At 32.9% G+C, this 15,000-nt stretch overlaps 1 protein-coding gene across 2 annotated transcripts in view; it reads right to left on the bottom strand.

The window, feature by feature from the left end:
- Positions 1-3,191: 3,191 nt before the first annotated feature.
- Positions 3,192-15,000, bottom strand: part of CycD (cyclin D) — a 36,519-nt gene continuing 24,710 nt past the window's right edge. For both annotated transcript variants that reach the window (XM_085661646.1, XM_085661647.1), the window contains 3 exons: positions 11,440-11,602; positions 5,081-5,226; positions 3,192-3,852 (listed from right to left, as the gene is read on the bottom strand). In XM_085661646.1, the coding sequence (XP_085517772.1) occupies positions 3,613-3,852; positions 5,081-5,226; positions 11,440-11,602 (549 nt within the window). In that variant the 3' untranslated portion in view covers positions 3,192-3,612. The remainder of the gene's footprint in view (positions 3,853-5,080; positions 5,227-11,439; positions 11,603-15,000) is intronic.

The raw sequence follows: 15,000 nt of genomic DNA, 5'->3' as shown, positions 1-15,000 counted from the left end.
TTTTTAGCCCCGCTTTTAATTTCTAATCAACTTCTGTCTGTTTTTTAATCTTTTTTTCTTTTTTTTTTTTCTCTTTTTTTTGATTTATACATTAAACGCGTGGCCACGCGTTAATAATTATTAATAAGGAACACATCGATGAATACAAAGCGTATTATTTTCTTTTTCTTTGTTTTATTTTCTAATGAAACATGAATTATTATTATTATTATTTATTATTAATATTATTATTATTATTATTATTATTATTATTAATATTATTATTATTATTATTAATATTATTATTAATATTATTATTATTATTATTATTATTATTATTATTATTATTATTATTATTATTATTATTATTAATATTATTATTATTATTATTATTATTATTATTATTATTATTATTATTATTATTATTATTATTAATTGTTGTTATAATGAAAAAGAAAATAATATGAAAATAATATATGACCGAATGTGGAAAAATGTATAATTTTATTTTATTAATCTCGATTTAACACATCGCACGTGTGAGTGTGTAATTACCAGGATAATTTGAAAAACTTGCGATCCTTTTCAAATTGCCCTCGTAGATATTATCATGTTTTGTGTAGTTCGTGTATGTATTTTTTCATATCTTTCTTTATTTCTTCTCCATGAACTTCGTAAAAGGCACTCTTATATTACTCGATTTCTTTACTAGAATTGTACTAAGATTTGGTTATCGATAATATATATATATATATATATATATATATATATATATATATATATATATACATATATATATATATATATATATGTACGTGTACGTGACGTGCATATGTGCGCAATATTAATATATATAAACTAATTTGCTTCTCGTGGCACTGACCTTTCTATAACCCGTTTACTTTATCTATCTATCGATTTATTTATATAATCATCTGTCGATCTTTCTTCGTTTCTTTCTGATTAATTCGATTACAGTCTAGATTTCTCTCGTTCATTCGACAGGAACGTGAGAAAAATTCATATAAGAACAATTTTTCATAATTTCGTTCATTTATCATACATTTCTTTCTTTCTTTCTTTCCTTCTATCGTTTCGTTTACTATTTTTTCTCCGTTCGACATATTCGTAATTTCCGAAAGTACATTTTTATTATTTATATTTTGGACCCGTTAAGTACTAATTTATATCAATTATTTGACGGTAAAATAATGCAGACAAAATCAGTGAACGATCAGATAACAATGATTAATCTTCATCGCTTTTCGAACATGTCTCGCGTATTTTACTCTTATCTTCATTTTTTTTTTATCTATTTTATCAATCTATATTTTTCTCTCTAAGTAAAAATTGTCGAAGGCACTTGCGCGATTCCCCTCCCCCAACCCACATTCTCTCACTCTCTCTCTTTTTTTCTACATCACTTATATACCTGCGTCGGCCACATATTTTTTTTTTTTTAATTTTTTTTATCCCTTTCCTTTTCATCTTATAAACATCTTACATTTCTAAGCGAATACGCGGCGCTTGGTTTATTTTTTTTCTTTTTAAATGTTTCTTTGTATTTTATCTATCTACTTACATATGTACAAACACGATACAAAATGAAAACAAAAAATAAAAGTAAAGCGATTTACCAATCGGGTTATTGTACAGCGCGGCGAAAAAGGTTCCTCAATTCTTCTTTCTTTCTTTCTTTCTTTTTTTTTTTATTTTACTTTGTTTCATCTTAAATTTGACACTATTCATTTGCAGAAATACAAATTAAAAATAAGAAAAATATTAAACAAAAACAAAAATTTAATCGAATTTAAGCGAACGATTGCAAGTTTTTCTCTTTTTTTTTTTTTCAAAGATCGATTATTTAAGTTTCGCTTGGAACCTCCATTTTATGTATAAATCTGAGCCAATTTTTTTCCTTTTTTTTTCTTTTCTTTTTTTTTTCTTTCTTTCTTTTTTTACACACACGAGAGTTCGCGGTAAATTTTGTTTATTTCTATATATATATATATATATTTCTCTCTCTCATTCACACACGGACACATTCATTCAATTTCTCTCTTTTTCTCGTTATATATATATATATGTGTGTGTGTGTGTGTGTGTGTGCGTGCATGTGTGCAGGATTGGCACAACTGCTCATAGGAACCGAGTGGAATAAGCAAATGGTCGCGCCGCCATATTTATATGTTTACATTATTTTTACATATATATATATATAATTATTGTAAAAAAAAGAAAAAAAAAAAGATGCATTCCTATCTCATATCAATATTACAGTTCGAATGAATGTTTCAGTGTAACTTAAAACAAAAAATGTGTCACAAAAAGAAAGGAACAGAATATATATATAAGTATATATATATACTACGTGTAACTTTTTACCTGACAATTTTTATTTAAAAAAGAAAAAAAAACAAAAGAATCTTCGTCATTGATTTCAATAAGAATAAACTTCCGCAACTGTTTCTCTCCTTCTCTCTCTCTCTCTCTCTCTCTCTCTCTCTCTCTCTCTCTCTCTCTCTCTCTCTCTCTCACGGATATTTATATTCGCTTATTATACATATACATTATATATATATATATATATATATATATATATATATATATATAATGTTACAACTATGTACAAAAAAAAAGGAGAAGAACACTAAAATGACTCGACATGACTAAAATATTTTTTTTTTATCTCGCTATGAGAAAAAAAAAGGAAATCTATTTTCTCTCCCTTTCTCATAATTAATGCGAAATCTTTTCAACGTTATACTTTTAATGTATATTTTCTCTCTCTCACTTTCTCTCTCTCTCTCTCACTCTCTCTCTCTCTCTTTCTCTCTCTCTCTCTCTCCCTCCTCTCTGTTTGTCTATATTTTTCTCATCGGACTAAATATTAAGTGATAAATGATCCTTAAACACGAACGAAGGAAAAAGAGAAAAAAGAGAGAAAAGAAAATAAAATAAAATAAAAGAAAAGAAAGAAAGAAAAAAAACTTAATAAACGATTGCGTAAAGCGTATTGCATTGCCTTCCCCCACAGCACGCCCACTTCTTAATTAAAAAAAAAAAAAAAAAAATAAAAAATAAAAAAATAAAAAAATAAAAAAATAAAAAAAAAATTAAAAAAAAATTAAAAAAAAATTAAAAAAAAATAAAAAAATGAAAAAAAAAATAAAAAAAAAAATAAAAAAGAAAAAAAAGGAAAAAACATTTTACATAATTACGAAGTCTCGTGATGGCGTCACTTTCTTTTTAACTATCTATCCCTATCTAGTTATTTATCTTTTTGCATGTGTCTCTCTCTCTTTCTCTTTCTTTCTTTATTTGAGAAAGAGGAGGAGATAAACGACGAAGTTCAACGACGATATTATTATTTCAATCTTCTTTTATTTTCCTTTTCTATAGTGTCTTTTCGTTTTAATGTCTCAATAATAACGTATCTAACTTCGTTGCTGCTGTTATTGTTATTGTTATTGATGTCGTTGTTATTGATGTCGTTGTTATTGCTGTTGTTGGTATTGTTGTTGTTGTTGTTGTTGTTATTGCATCTGTTATTGTTGTTGTTGCTGTTGCTGTTGCTGCTGCTGCTGATGCTGTTGGTGGTGTTGTTATCGTCGTCGTCGTCGTTCTTTTTGTTCAGAAATGAACATCCCTGACGTCAGTTGGCGTACCTGCCTTCTCATGTTCGATCACCTTCTCCTGTGATGTTGTTTGTTCCCCCAATGGCCTTTGTTGTCCACTAGAAACACTCATTGAGACTACTTGATGTCCATCGACACCGGCATCACCATTAGCATTACCATCGCCGTTTACGTGACCACCTTGTACTTGTGTGACCATCTCTTCGATCTGTTCCAAACATCCTCGTAAATAATCCTGTGAAAGAGAAATTATTTTGAATTAAATTTAAAAAACGTTAAATGAATACAATTTTTATATTATAATATTTTATCATCAGGATTATTGGAAATAATTTTTATAGTTTTTAATATAACTTGTAAAAAAGAAATTAGACTTTCAATTTTCATAAATCTATTATAACGGTCTTAATAATGTATATATGCATATATATATAGAGAGTTTATCTTAGGTCAGTGTCTCACAAGAAGATTTGAAGACTATCGAGAGAGAAAGAGGGAGAGAGAGGAAGCAGAGTTATACAAAAAAGGGTACAATCCCTTTTGTAGGGACGAATAAGAAGAAAGAAGGCCGAGAAGAGCTGCCGATCGGGGTCGTGCAGCTTCGATTTTTGCGTTCTTGTCTTGAGATTATGAATGAAACCGGAGGCAGATGAGCTCTAAGACGGTTAAAGAGAGAGAAAGATTATCCTCTCTCTCTCTCTGAAAACAGAAGACATATACGCCGAAAAACATGTGCTCGCATGTGAGGCCATGGACCTCATGCCGAGGTCCATTCATTCGTGCAGTTTATTTATATTCACTTATTACGAATGTATATCTTCTCTCTCTCTCTCTCTCTCTGAGCTTTTCCGCTCTTTCGACCCATCTTGCCGACCTTTTTTTGCGTAAACATGTGCCCGGCACCTGCTGCTACTACTTTACCATCATCGACACACTCTCTTTCGCCTGCAACTCTCCCGCCCTCTCTTCAACCAACTTTTTGTCCTACGTCTAGCAACTCTCACGCAAACGTTTTGATAATAAATTTTCTAAGGCAGCTTGTGCTCCAGGTCGAAGGTCACTATACCGTCGTATCCTGTGATTTCCATTTCAAAAAAAAAAAAAAAAAAAAAAAAAAAAAAAAAAAAAAAAAAGTACCCTGCTAAACGAATTAATCAAGACTCACATCGAAACATATTAATTCTATAATATCCAATTCTATAATCTTGATATTGACCGTTAATTATTATTAATTACAGGATTGGAATATTAATTGTATAACAATATAGAAAAAATGAAGGAAAAGGTTTTGTAAGAAACATGGAAATTTCTGTTTTGAACAAAACTTCGAAGTGTACTTCTGTGTATGTACTCGCTATCGCCATCTTGATTAATATGGCGTCTGTTATATTCGAATAAATGCGCGGGCAAGTTTAAACGATCAAATCGAGTAACGTAAAATCGTGAATAGTGAGCGTACAAACCTGTTCGATAGCCGTGATGCGAGTAAGCTCATCAAAAAGGCCCCGCAATCCAAAACCGCTCTTTCCAGTCCAATCGAGTCCATGAAGTGCTGCTGCGATGCTCGCAGCTGCTATCATGCTAGGCGTATACATCGAAAACTTGTACTCTGTAAGAAAGAAAATAAAGTAAGAAAAAAAAAATTGTTATTAATTCGAGCGAGGATTAACAAATGTATATATATATATAATCGATAAGTGTTTATAAAAAGAAATTCTTTAAACGTTAAAAAATGTTTAACTACGATCGGTAAATCATGCATCGATAATCACGCGATCTACTTTATCGATCTACGATAAAAAAATTACTTAAAAGTTATAGTTATCGACAGAGATAAATCATTTAATGTAGAAATTTAATTTTTACAATATAAAAATTAAAAATTATCTCATTCTAAACGTGAAATTAGAAAGTAAACGATGGAAAATTTTAATTCATCGATTTTCCTGTAAAGATTAAAATTTAAGATTTAACATTCATCCTTTTTCAACTTTTGCGAGCAATTAGCATAAAACGAATCGTTCCCTTTAAAACGAGAAGCCGAATCCTCATAAAAGGTAAAGAATGTCAGTAAGAATGAACTGAAGTTTTTAGGATTCTCGATGATCCCTTTAAAGGAATCTGCCAAATGTTCTTCTTAGTTGGACTGATTGTCAGGGTATTTCTGTAACTCTAAAAACAAAATTTGTTTCCTTGCGCTCTTTTCGATTAAGATTGCACACTTTCACCATTCTAACACTTTTAATCCAAGATAGGAACGAAGAGAAATCCTCGATATGTTAAAAACCTTAAAATATGATAATCATTCGTAAAGTTTGAGAGAGAAAGCTAAGGATAGAATAATCCTCACCGATTTGTTTCATAAATCACGTACATAGGTATCCCGGCTTAGGAGATACGTGTTCTTAGAAATATAGAAACAATAAATTGTTTTCCAATTCAACCCGTTTGAAAGATTAATGTTACAAACCAGATATTTTTATTTATCATTGATTCGTGATAAAAAAAAAAAGTAAAAAGCCAAATTGAACAAATTATATATCGAGAATTTTACTTACTTGCTAATCAACTTTTTAAAACTAATATTTTAACGTTATAATTAAATATAATTGTATACGTATTAGAAACATTGTCGCTGTCTTCTTCGAGATATTATAATTAAATATAATACCGGTCTGAAGATTTTATGTTTTAATCATTGATTCTCGCGAGCATAAGGTGCAATAAAGTTCTTAGAACTGGTTATATGGAAGATGGACCGCCTTTCTTTCTGTCTCTCTCTCTCTCTCTCTCTCTCTCTCTCTCTCTCTCTCTCTCTCTCTCTCTCTCTCTCTCTCTCTCTCTCTCTCTCTCTCTCTCTCTCTCTCTCTCTCTCTCTCTCTCTCTCTCTCTCTCTCTCTCTCTCTCTCTCTCTCTCTCTCTCTCTCTCTCTCTCTCTCTCTCTCTCTCTCTCTCTCTCTCTCTCTCTCTCTCTCTCTCTCTCTCTCTCTCTCTCTCTCTCTCTCTCTCTCTCTCTGCCTGTCTATGATAGTATTATGTATGGTCACACGTTTATATATCATTTCTCATATTCAGAAATGAGAAATATTGAATCGTTCATTCGAATGTATTTGTATGTATGTGTATGTGTGTGTGTGTGTGTGTGTGTGTGTACGCATTGCGTAAAAGAATTTCATTTGAGTTATTTTATCACATCGCATTGGATTTCTCGCATCGCTCTTTAATAATAATTATTAAAGGACCAGGGAGATAAAGAGAGAGAGAGAGAGAGAGAGAGAGAGAGAGAGAGAGAGAGAGAAGAATTAGAAGGAATGAATGAAGGAGATATAAAAGATTCGATATTTTCACACTCGTCTGCTGCTATTTCGATTACATCATCTCGTACATTTCTCTCCGGTGGTTTACCTCGACCTCTTGACGAAGCCAAAGGAAAAAAAATTCTGTGTACTCCCTCTCTCATCCCCCTCTTCTTCTATAATATTTTAAGTATGCTCTTTCTCAATTGAACTTTATTCTTTTTTCCTTCTCTCTTCTTCTTTCTTTTTTTTCTTTTATTTCTTTTCCCCCTATGAGTAGTTATCGTCCAATTTTTATTTCGTATGAAATATTTTTTTTTAATGATATCTTTTACATAAAAACAAATTTTAATGCGATTACTTCTCTATGAAAATTTGTCGTATGATATTTGTCTTATAAGATAGTTTCACAATTTTTGTTTCTTTTTTTTTGTTTCTTTTTTTTTGTTTTTTTTTGTTTTTGTTTGTTTTTTTTTTTTCTTTTACATTTCTTTTTAAAAAGATCTAGTATATAGAACTTCTTCACATAATACGACGTCTAATTCGATCATTTTTAATACGATCGCTATAAAAAAAAAATCTCGACGTTCGAAAAATATTGTTTCCCTTCGTAATGATTATTTTCTTTTATTCATTATCTCTGTTTGTGTGTGTGTGTGTGTATACACATATATATATATACACATATATACATACTTAATCACGGTTACAAGCTCGTTTAGAGCATTTTCTTCCTCATAGAAACGGTATACACATATCTCACGGTGGAATTAGCCTAACGAGAGCTCAACCAAGCAAGACTTCGATGAGGTTGAAGCGAGAGATAAGGAAGGAATGCGTCGATGCTGCGACGTATGTACGGACGGAGACAGAGAAACAGAAAGGAAGTGAGAAAGAAAGACAGTATAAAAAAAAAAAAAAAAAAAAAAAAGAAAAAGAATTGAAAAGAGAGAAAGAAAGACAGAATAAAAAAGAATGGAAGAAATAGAAAGAGAAAGAAAGACAGAATAAAAAAGAATGGAAGAGATAGAAAGAGAAAGAAAGACAGAATAAAAAAGAATTGAAGAGAGAGAAAGAGAAAGAAACATTATGAGAGATGGAAGTTTACTGATTGCGATGTGAAATGTTGTTTTTCGTTTCTTTGATAATCACATTGAACGTACGAGAGAGAGGGAGAGAGAGAGAGAGAGAGAGAGAGAGAGAGAGGAGAGAGAGAGAGAGAGAGAGAGAGAGAGGAGAGAGAGAGAGAGAGAGAGAGAGTGAGATGAACATGCAGCATCCTCTTTAGCGCCTTTGGTACGATCGACCTTGAAACGAAGCGTTACGAACGTTCCGGCTATTCGAGGGAGCCAACGACGACGAGCATTGATGCAATTAGATCAATTATATGGCTAATCACGTTGTGTAACAACTCATCACGAGCAGGGCTTTTCTCGCGTAACAATTCGCCTCGGGAAATCATTTCGATCGTCTTTCCTAAACCAAATCCAGAATCGTATTAGTCGATTGTTTCTAATTCTTTATTACATTTCGATCAACTTTTTCTCTCCTTCTTTTTTTTCTTTTCTTGGAACACTGTACGACGTATTTTTCGCATTGCTTTTATTTTATTTTTACCTTTCTTCTTTTTTTTTTTTATTTAATTTAATAATTATATATATATATAATATCTATTGACTTCCTTGTTATATGTATATAAGTTGTACATTGAACCTCGTGATTACTAAAATCATTTTTACTTGTTCAAAGATCTCTCGGTATGCTCTCACGGCTCGCACCAAGATGCACTGTGTGTGGTCAGCTTTGCATAAGAAAGCGAGAGAGAGAGAGAGAGAGAGAGAGAGAGAGAGAGAGAGAGAGAGAGAAAAGGAGAGAGAAAGAGTGAGACAGATAGATACTCCCAGCATCCCTCCACTTTGGTTAACCTTACTTGCCTCGAAGCAACAAGAATGAGTCCACTCCGTCCTTTGATCCTCGTCACCCTTAGATACTTTTTTTTTCTCGCTCTAACGTTCTATTATCTATCTCTCTTTCTCTTTCTCTCTCCCTCTCTCTTTCTCTCTCTCTATCTCTTTTAATTTCACTTGAATGAATGATTCAACTTTGATGTTTCAAAGCTGAATTTTTTTTTTGAAATAATTATTAGAGAGAGAAAGAGTTACTAGAAAGATGATACATTTATATAATATGGATTTTTTTCTATTTTTATTTATTGTTAGAAAGATAAATAGATAGATAGATAGAGAGAGAGAGAGAGAGAGAGAGAGAGAGAGGGAGAGAGAGGGAGAGAGAGTCATAGAGCTCAGGTCAAAGTTGTCAATTTTGTATGTACATCCGTGAATAGAAAAGATCAAGATTGAAGGAGTGGTCTGAATAATTCTTTCTCTTTTTTTCCTTCTTTCTTCTTTTTTTTTCTTCGAGATAGAAAAAAAGAAAGAGAAAGAGAGAGAGGGGGAGGGGGTGAAGGGAGGAGTAGAGTTTGGATAGGAGAGGCAGAAAGAGAGATACAAAAGGAAAAGAAAATAAAACAAGATTAAAAATGAAAAGAGAAATAGATGGAGAAAATAAAAAAAAAAAGAAACGAAAAATATAGAAAATGACGGATATGTAGAACGAACGAGGAGAGAAAGAGAAAGATTCGTAATCGTTTTTCTGAACCAAGAAATTTCTCTCTCTCTCTCTCTCTCTCTCTCTCACTCTCTCTCTCTCTCACTCTCTCTCTCTCTCTCTCCCTCTCTCTCTCTCTTTTATTGGTGACTACCTAGTTTGGTTCGTGAGAAACGAAAGGCCTCGAACTCACGTAGTGGACAAGACGTCGTTCGTGTTCCTCTCTCGTCAGGGCCGTGCGCGCTTTGCTCGCTTTGAACGACTGGCTCTTCGCCACGCGCTTGGACTGGACCAACCGGCCAGACAAGGACGAAGGACGAAGGTCCTACCTTTTTGCGCGCTCTGCTACCACCAGAGCCTCTGTAATAACAACCGGCTAACCAGAAGACGTACGTACGTGTGCGTTGGGATCTTATGTCCTCCTCTCTGTTGTATTGCTTGCTACGTCTCGTTCGTATTGGCATCCAATGAGAAAACGAGACAGAGAAAGACAGAGAATGACCGAGAGAAGAGAGAGAGAGAGAGAGAGAGAGAGAGAGAGAGAGAGAAAGAGAGAGAAATATGAAACGAGTTCACGAGACACGTTCAGGCATTTAAAGATCTCTGATCTCGGTGGGATCCTTCTCGATCGATCGATCCTTCGCGAGAACAACGGGATTCCGATAATTCAAACTTGTTCTTATGTTAGACAGAGAGAGAGAAAGAGAGAGAGAGATATCTTCTTCCTTGATAAATCAAATTTCGATCCTCGAAATAACTCTCTTTCTTTTACTTGTTTATTTGTTTATTTTCTTCTGTTTGCTTTTCTTCTTTTTTTTTTTTCCTCGTCCTCCTTTATCCTTTCTTACACTTTCGTACCTCTTTATATCACTATCTTTTGGGATCAACAATCCAGGGAAAATCATTTATCGTTATACTTTGTTATTTTATTAAATTTGTTATATATCTTGGTATAGATTGATGACATTATATGTGGAATTATTATACGTAAATAGATATATTATTGTAATTTTCATGTTTTATTTTAATCCAAATTGATAATTATTTATCACGAAATGGAGAATGAATTAAATTTGTCTATGTATTCTCTACATAGAATGATATATATATATACATATATATATATATGTATGTATCATCAATCAAAATTCTATACTCTCGATGCACGATTATTTTAACACGTAGGAATCTATTATACCGTCTCTCTCTCTCTCTCTCTCTCTCTCTCTCTCTCTCTCTCTCTCTCTCTCTCTCTTTCTCCTCTCTTTCTCTCTTTTTTTTTACTTACACTAAGAAGAAGAAGAAGAAGAAGAAGAAGAAGAAGGGTTCAAGAGAAGTCGTAGTCGTTCTGAAGTAAATCCCCTGATGTTTTCCTACTACGTGGAAGCAATACGATCGATTGTACCTCTTCTTCGAGAGGCGAATTACAGGTGACGAAGGGCGATAAGGGGCCAGGCTAGGGGGTTTAGAAGGAGGTAAGAGTTTGGGGGAGGAGAAGGGGACAGAGAGAGAGAGAGAGAGGAGGATGGAAAAGCGACAAAAAAAAATTCCACGACGAATTCCATGAACGTAACTCGACGTTCAGCCCTCGACGTGATCGGACCTTTAACGTCCTTTAAATGAATTTCCTACAATCGTTACCTTCTTCGTTCTCACGATCAAAATGTCTGACCGTGCTTTTGCGAGAGATCAATGCTTTTAAAACGATAAATTTCTATCTCTCCGATAAATAGGAACAAAATCAGAATTTACAAAAAAAAGAAAAGAGAATAAAAGAAAAAGAAATTATAAAAAAAAAAGAAAGAAGAAAGAAAAAAAATTGTCTGGGTAAAGTAAAGGCCCCATAAAAGACGACAAAACTCGTGCGCGAGAATTTGATAAGTTTTAAAATTGAATTATAATTGGTTTTATTAATTTACCTCTTGCACTTAGGGCTATGAAGGTCTGTGCGTGCCTCAAGATCATCATGTGATCCCAGGTAGGAGATACGGGTAGTCGGCTGAGAATGTGTATCAGGAAATCCCCCGGCGTCACTGCTGAAAGCTCCCATTTCAGTTTTGACACTACGAGCTGTTCCCACCTCTGAAATAAAAAAAAAAAAAAAGGAAAAATAAGATAAGATATAGAGAAAGGAAGAATCGATAATTTTTCGATAATGCATCGGAACTTTATCCCGAATTATTTTCATTATGAATAAAGAAAGAAAAAAAGAAAAAAAGAAAGAAAAAAAAATGAGAAATAAAAGAGAAAAATAAATAGATTAAAATAATTAATTTTCCTTCTTCTTATATGTAATATATAATATAATATATAATGATAGATATGAATAAATATATATATATATATATATATATATATATATATATATATGAGAGTTTAATGATAAAAAGGAAACGAAAAAAAAAAAGAAAAAAAAAGTAATAATAATAATAAAACAAAAAAAAAACACGTATACCTATTTATATTAATTAAAGATATTTTTTATTTTTCTCCAAACATTCCAGTTTCATCAACCCCCTTAAATTATTCTATTATAAAAAAAACTACTTAAGAAATGATTCTTGAAGATCGTATCGAAGAAGAGTTCTTTCTCGAAAGTTACGATCTTCCTCGGTTAATAGGCACGAACACGCGGCGGATACGGTACGGATACGGTGCATCCGCTCGCGTAAGTTCTCGTAGTATAGTATAGTATAGTAGTAGTACCGTAGTACGATGCCGGTCCCTCGAGCGTGAAATTACACGAGACTCGAGTACTACGCGAGTACTACGATGGTGTCCTTCAACGTCTTAGTCTGTCTTCTTCGTCTTCGTCTTCGTCTTCATCGTCATCATCGTTCACCAATGGAAGGAGGAACTCCGTTAAATTCGTTCAGAAATTTTACTTCTGTCTCTATCTCTGTCCGTCTTTGTTTGTCTGTTTGTCTGTCTGTCTGTCTCTTTCTCTTTTGCACTCGAGTTACGTCAACTACACGTGTCAATAACGATATTATCTCTATCTCTCTATCTCTCTCTTTCTATCTCTCTCTCTCTCTCTCTCTCTCTCTCTCTCTCTCTCTCTCTCTCTCTCTCTCTCTCTCTCTCTCTCTTTCTCTTTCTTTCTTTGTCTCTTTTATACGTATTATGTTCATACGATTCGACCTCGCCCACTAACCTTCCTTTCACAATAACTGACGATCATTAGAATTTCATTGAAAATTATATAAACCGATCGAAAATAGAAAATAAATAAATATTTATTATAACGTATTTTCAATTGTTATAAAAGAAATAAATTAATTATTATTATTATTTGCGGGAATCGTTTAATTGTAATTTTTAATCGATTAATCTTTAATGTTAAATGTTTATTAAATCGAACGAACGTATCGTAAAATTTAATATTCCATAAACGCATTTTGCTTGTACATATTATTTATAATACTTTGTAAAAGCGATGAAGTCCTATGAACTTTTTTAAGAATACTTTGTAAGGCGTTGAAAAAGAAAGAGAGAGAGAGAGAGAGAGAGAGAAATATTGCTAGTTTCTCTTTCTTCCTTTCGCATTTAATCGGGCCATCATCCTTGGTCGTCGGGGTTTCGCGCTCGAGTGCGCATGCGTGCGTGCGTGCGTGCGTACCGCTTGCGTGCGTACGTGCGTACGTGCGTAAGTGAGTGAGTGAGTGAGTGAGTGAGTGAGTGAGTGCGTACGAGAACGTAACGCAACTCGTCGTAGCCAGTGAATGAAACAAAGGCGTGAGTACGCGACGAGGCGTCTCGGAAGTTGATTTCACTACGGACTTTTATCTACGAGTACGACGAGAATTCCTTTTTTGTTCTTTTTTACTTTATTTATTTTATTCTTCGTTTTCTTTTTTTTTATATATTTATATCTTGTCAATAAAATATCTATTGATATTTTTTTTTAATTTTGATTATATATATATATATATATATGTGTGTGTGTGTGTACACGATGAAAGTTTTTAAATGATTTCGAAAAATCAATTACTTTCTTGAGATTATTCAGGATTTATCTACACATAGAATATTAGAATTTAGTCTCAATATTATTGAAAAACTAGTAGAGTAATTTATTATTAAACTCGTCTACGAAATCTTGATTCACCCTATATATATATATATATATATATATATATATATATATATATATGAAATATATATATATATATGAAATATATAACTATAATGTATTATGTTATTATAAGAATGTAATAATAAGATTTTAACAAAGAAAGAAAGGAGAGAATCGGAAAAGGATTGGAAGCATGTTCTCACGTAGATTTTATGGATCCATTATAATAGCTATTTTAGTTTGGAGTATGCTTTCTATATGTGCTATTACTGTTATCGCATAACCCGCTACCCTTTTGGACCCTTTTTATGCGACAGTATTCGCCTAACTCGCACCTGCCCTCTCACATCCCGTTTCTCAAAAAAAACCACGTACTCCTTCTCTCTCTCTCTCTCTCTCTCTCTCTGTCTTTCTCTCTCTGTCTTTCTCTCTCTGTCTCTCTTTCTCTCTCTGGCATCCCTTTGCGATCGTTCATCGTCATGCAAAACGGAAATCACTGTGGATGATGAAAAGAATCGTGGGAGCAAGTAACCCTCGTGACGCCGGAAGTAAATAGTTTGATATTTCTTTGATATATCAAATTGTGAATCATTTTATTTATATACATATATATATATATATATATATATATATATATATATTTGAATATATAAAAAACGTGATAAATAAGAAACTCGAATGAAAAAATTATAAATATTGTTCATTATTTTCATTTATACGTGGCATTTGTTTTTACGATCACCTTTTCATACTTTTATTATTATTATTATTATTATTATTATTATTATCATTATTATACTTAATGACGAATCGATCTATGCGAGATATCACGAAACGATAATCCAGTTAAATTACCGTCGGACCATAATTACGTTCCTAATTACACGCCGGATCCGCGTGATACGTCGTAATAACAATATTTCCACCCTTGTCCTCGCTTCATTTTCACGCTACCTATGCCTACCACCTCCTGCCCTCACCCCCTCCCTCCAACTCGTCTCTGCATGCCTGTCTGCCTGCCTGCCTGCCTACTTGCCTGCCGTTCATTTTCCAGATGTCACCTGTGGAATCGGAACTGAGAGAGTACGACAGGTGGTGGTCGCTGAGTGTAACGATTAAAAAAAAACAGAGAGAGAGAGAGAGAGAGAGAGAGAGAGAGAGAGAGAGTGGGTGAGAGAGAGAGAGAGAGGGGAGAGAGAGAGAGAGAGAGAGAGAGCCTCATTGAAATAATACGATGATCACTTTACCTTTGTAATATTACAATAAAAAATTCAAACATAATCATCCAATCGAATTAAATAGAAACGTCCAATGAATGCTGTTGAAGAATAAATAGACATCCTTATTTGTGTGTTACTTAAAAATTATACTAGAATAATAATAATAAAAGTTTTACAACGAGTGT

Source organism: Vespa mandarinia, chromosome 15, assembly GCF_050613455.1.
Source record: "Vespa mandarinia isolate Hongniang chromosome 15, ASM5061345v1, whole genome shotgun sequence".
Taxonomy (NCBI): Eukaryota; Metazoa; Arthropoda; class Insecta; order Hymenoptera; family Vespidae; genus Vespa; species Vespa mandarinia.
Note: the sequence above shows the minus strand (reverse complement) of the source record. Positions and strands in the feature narration are given on the sequence as shown.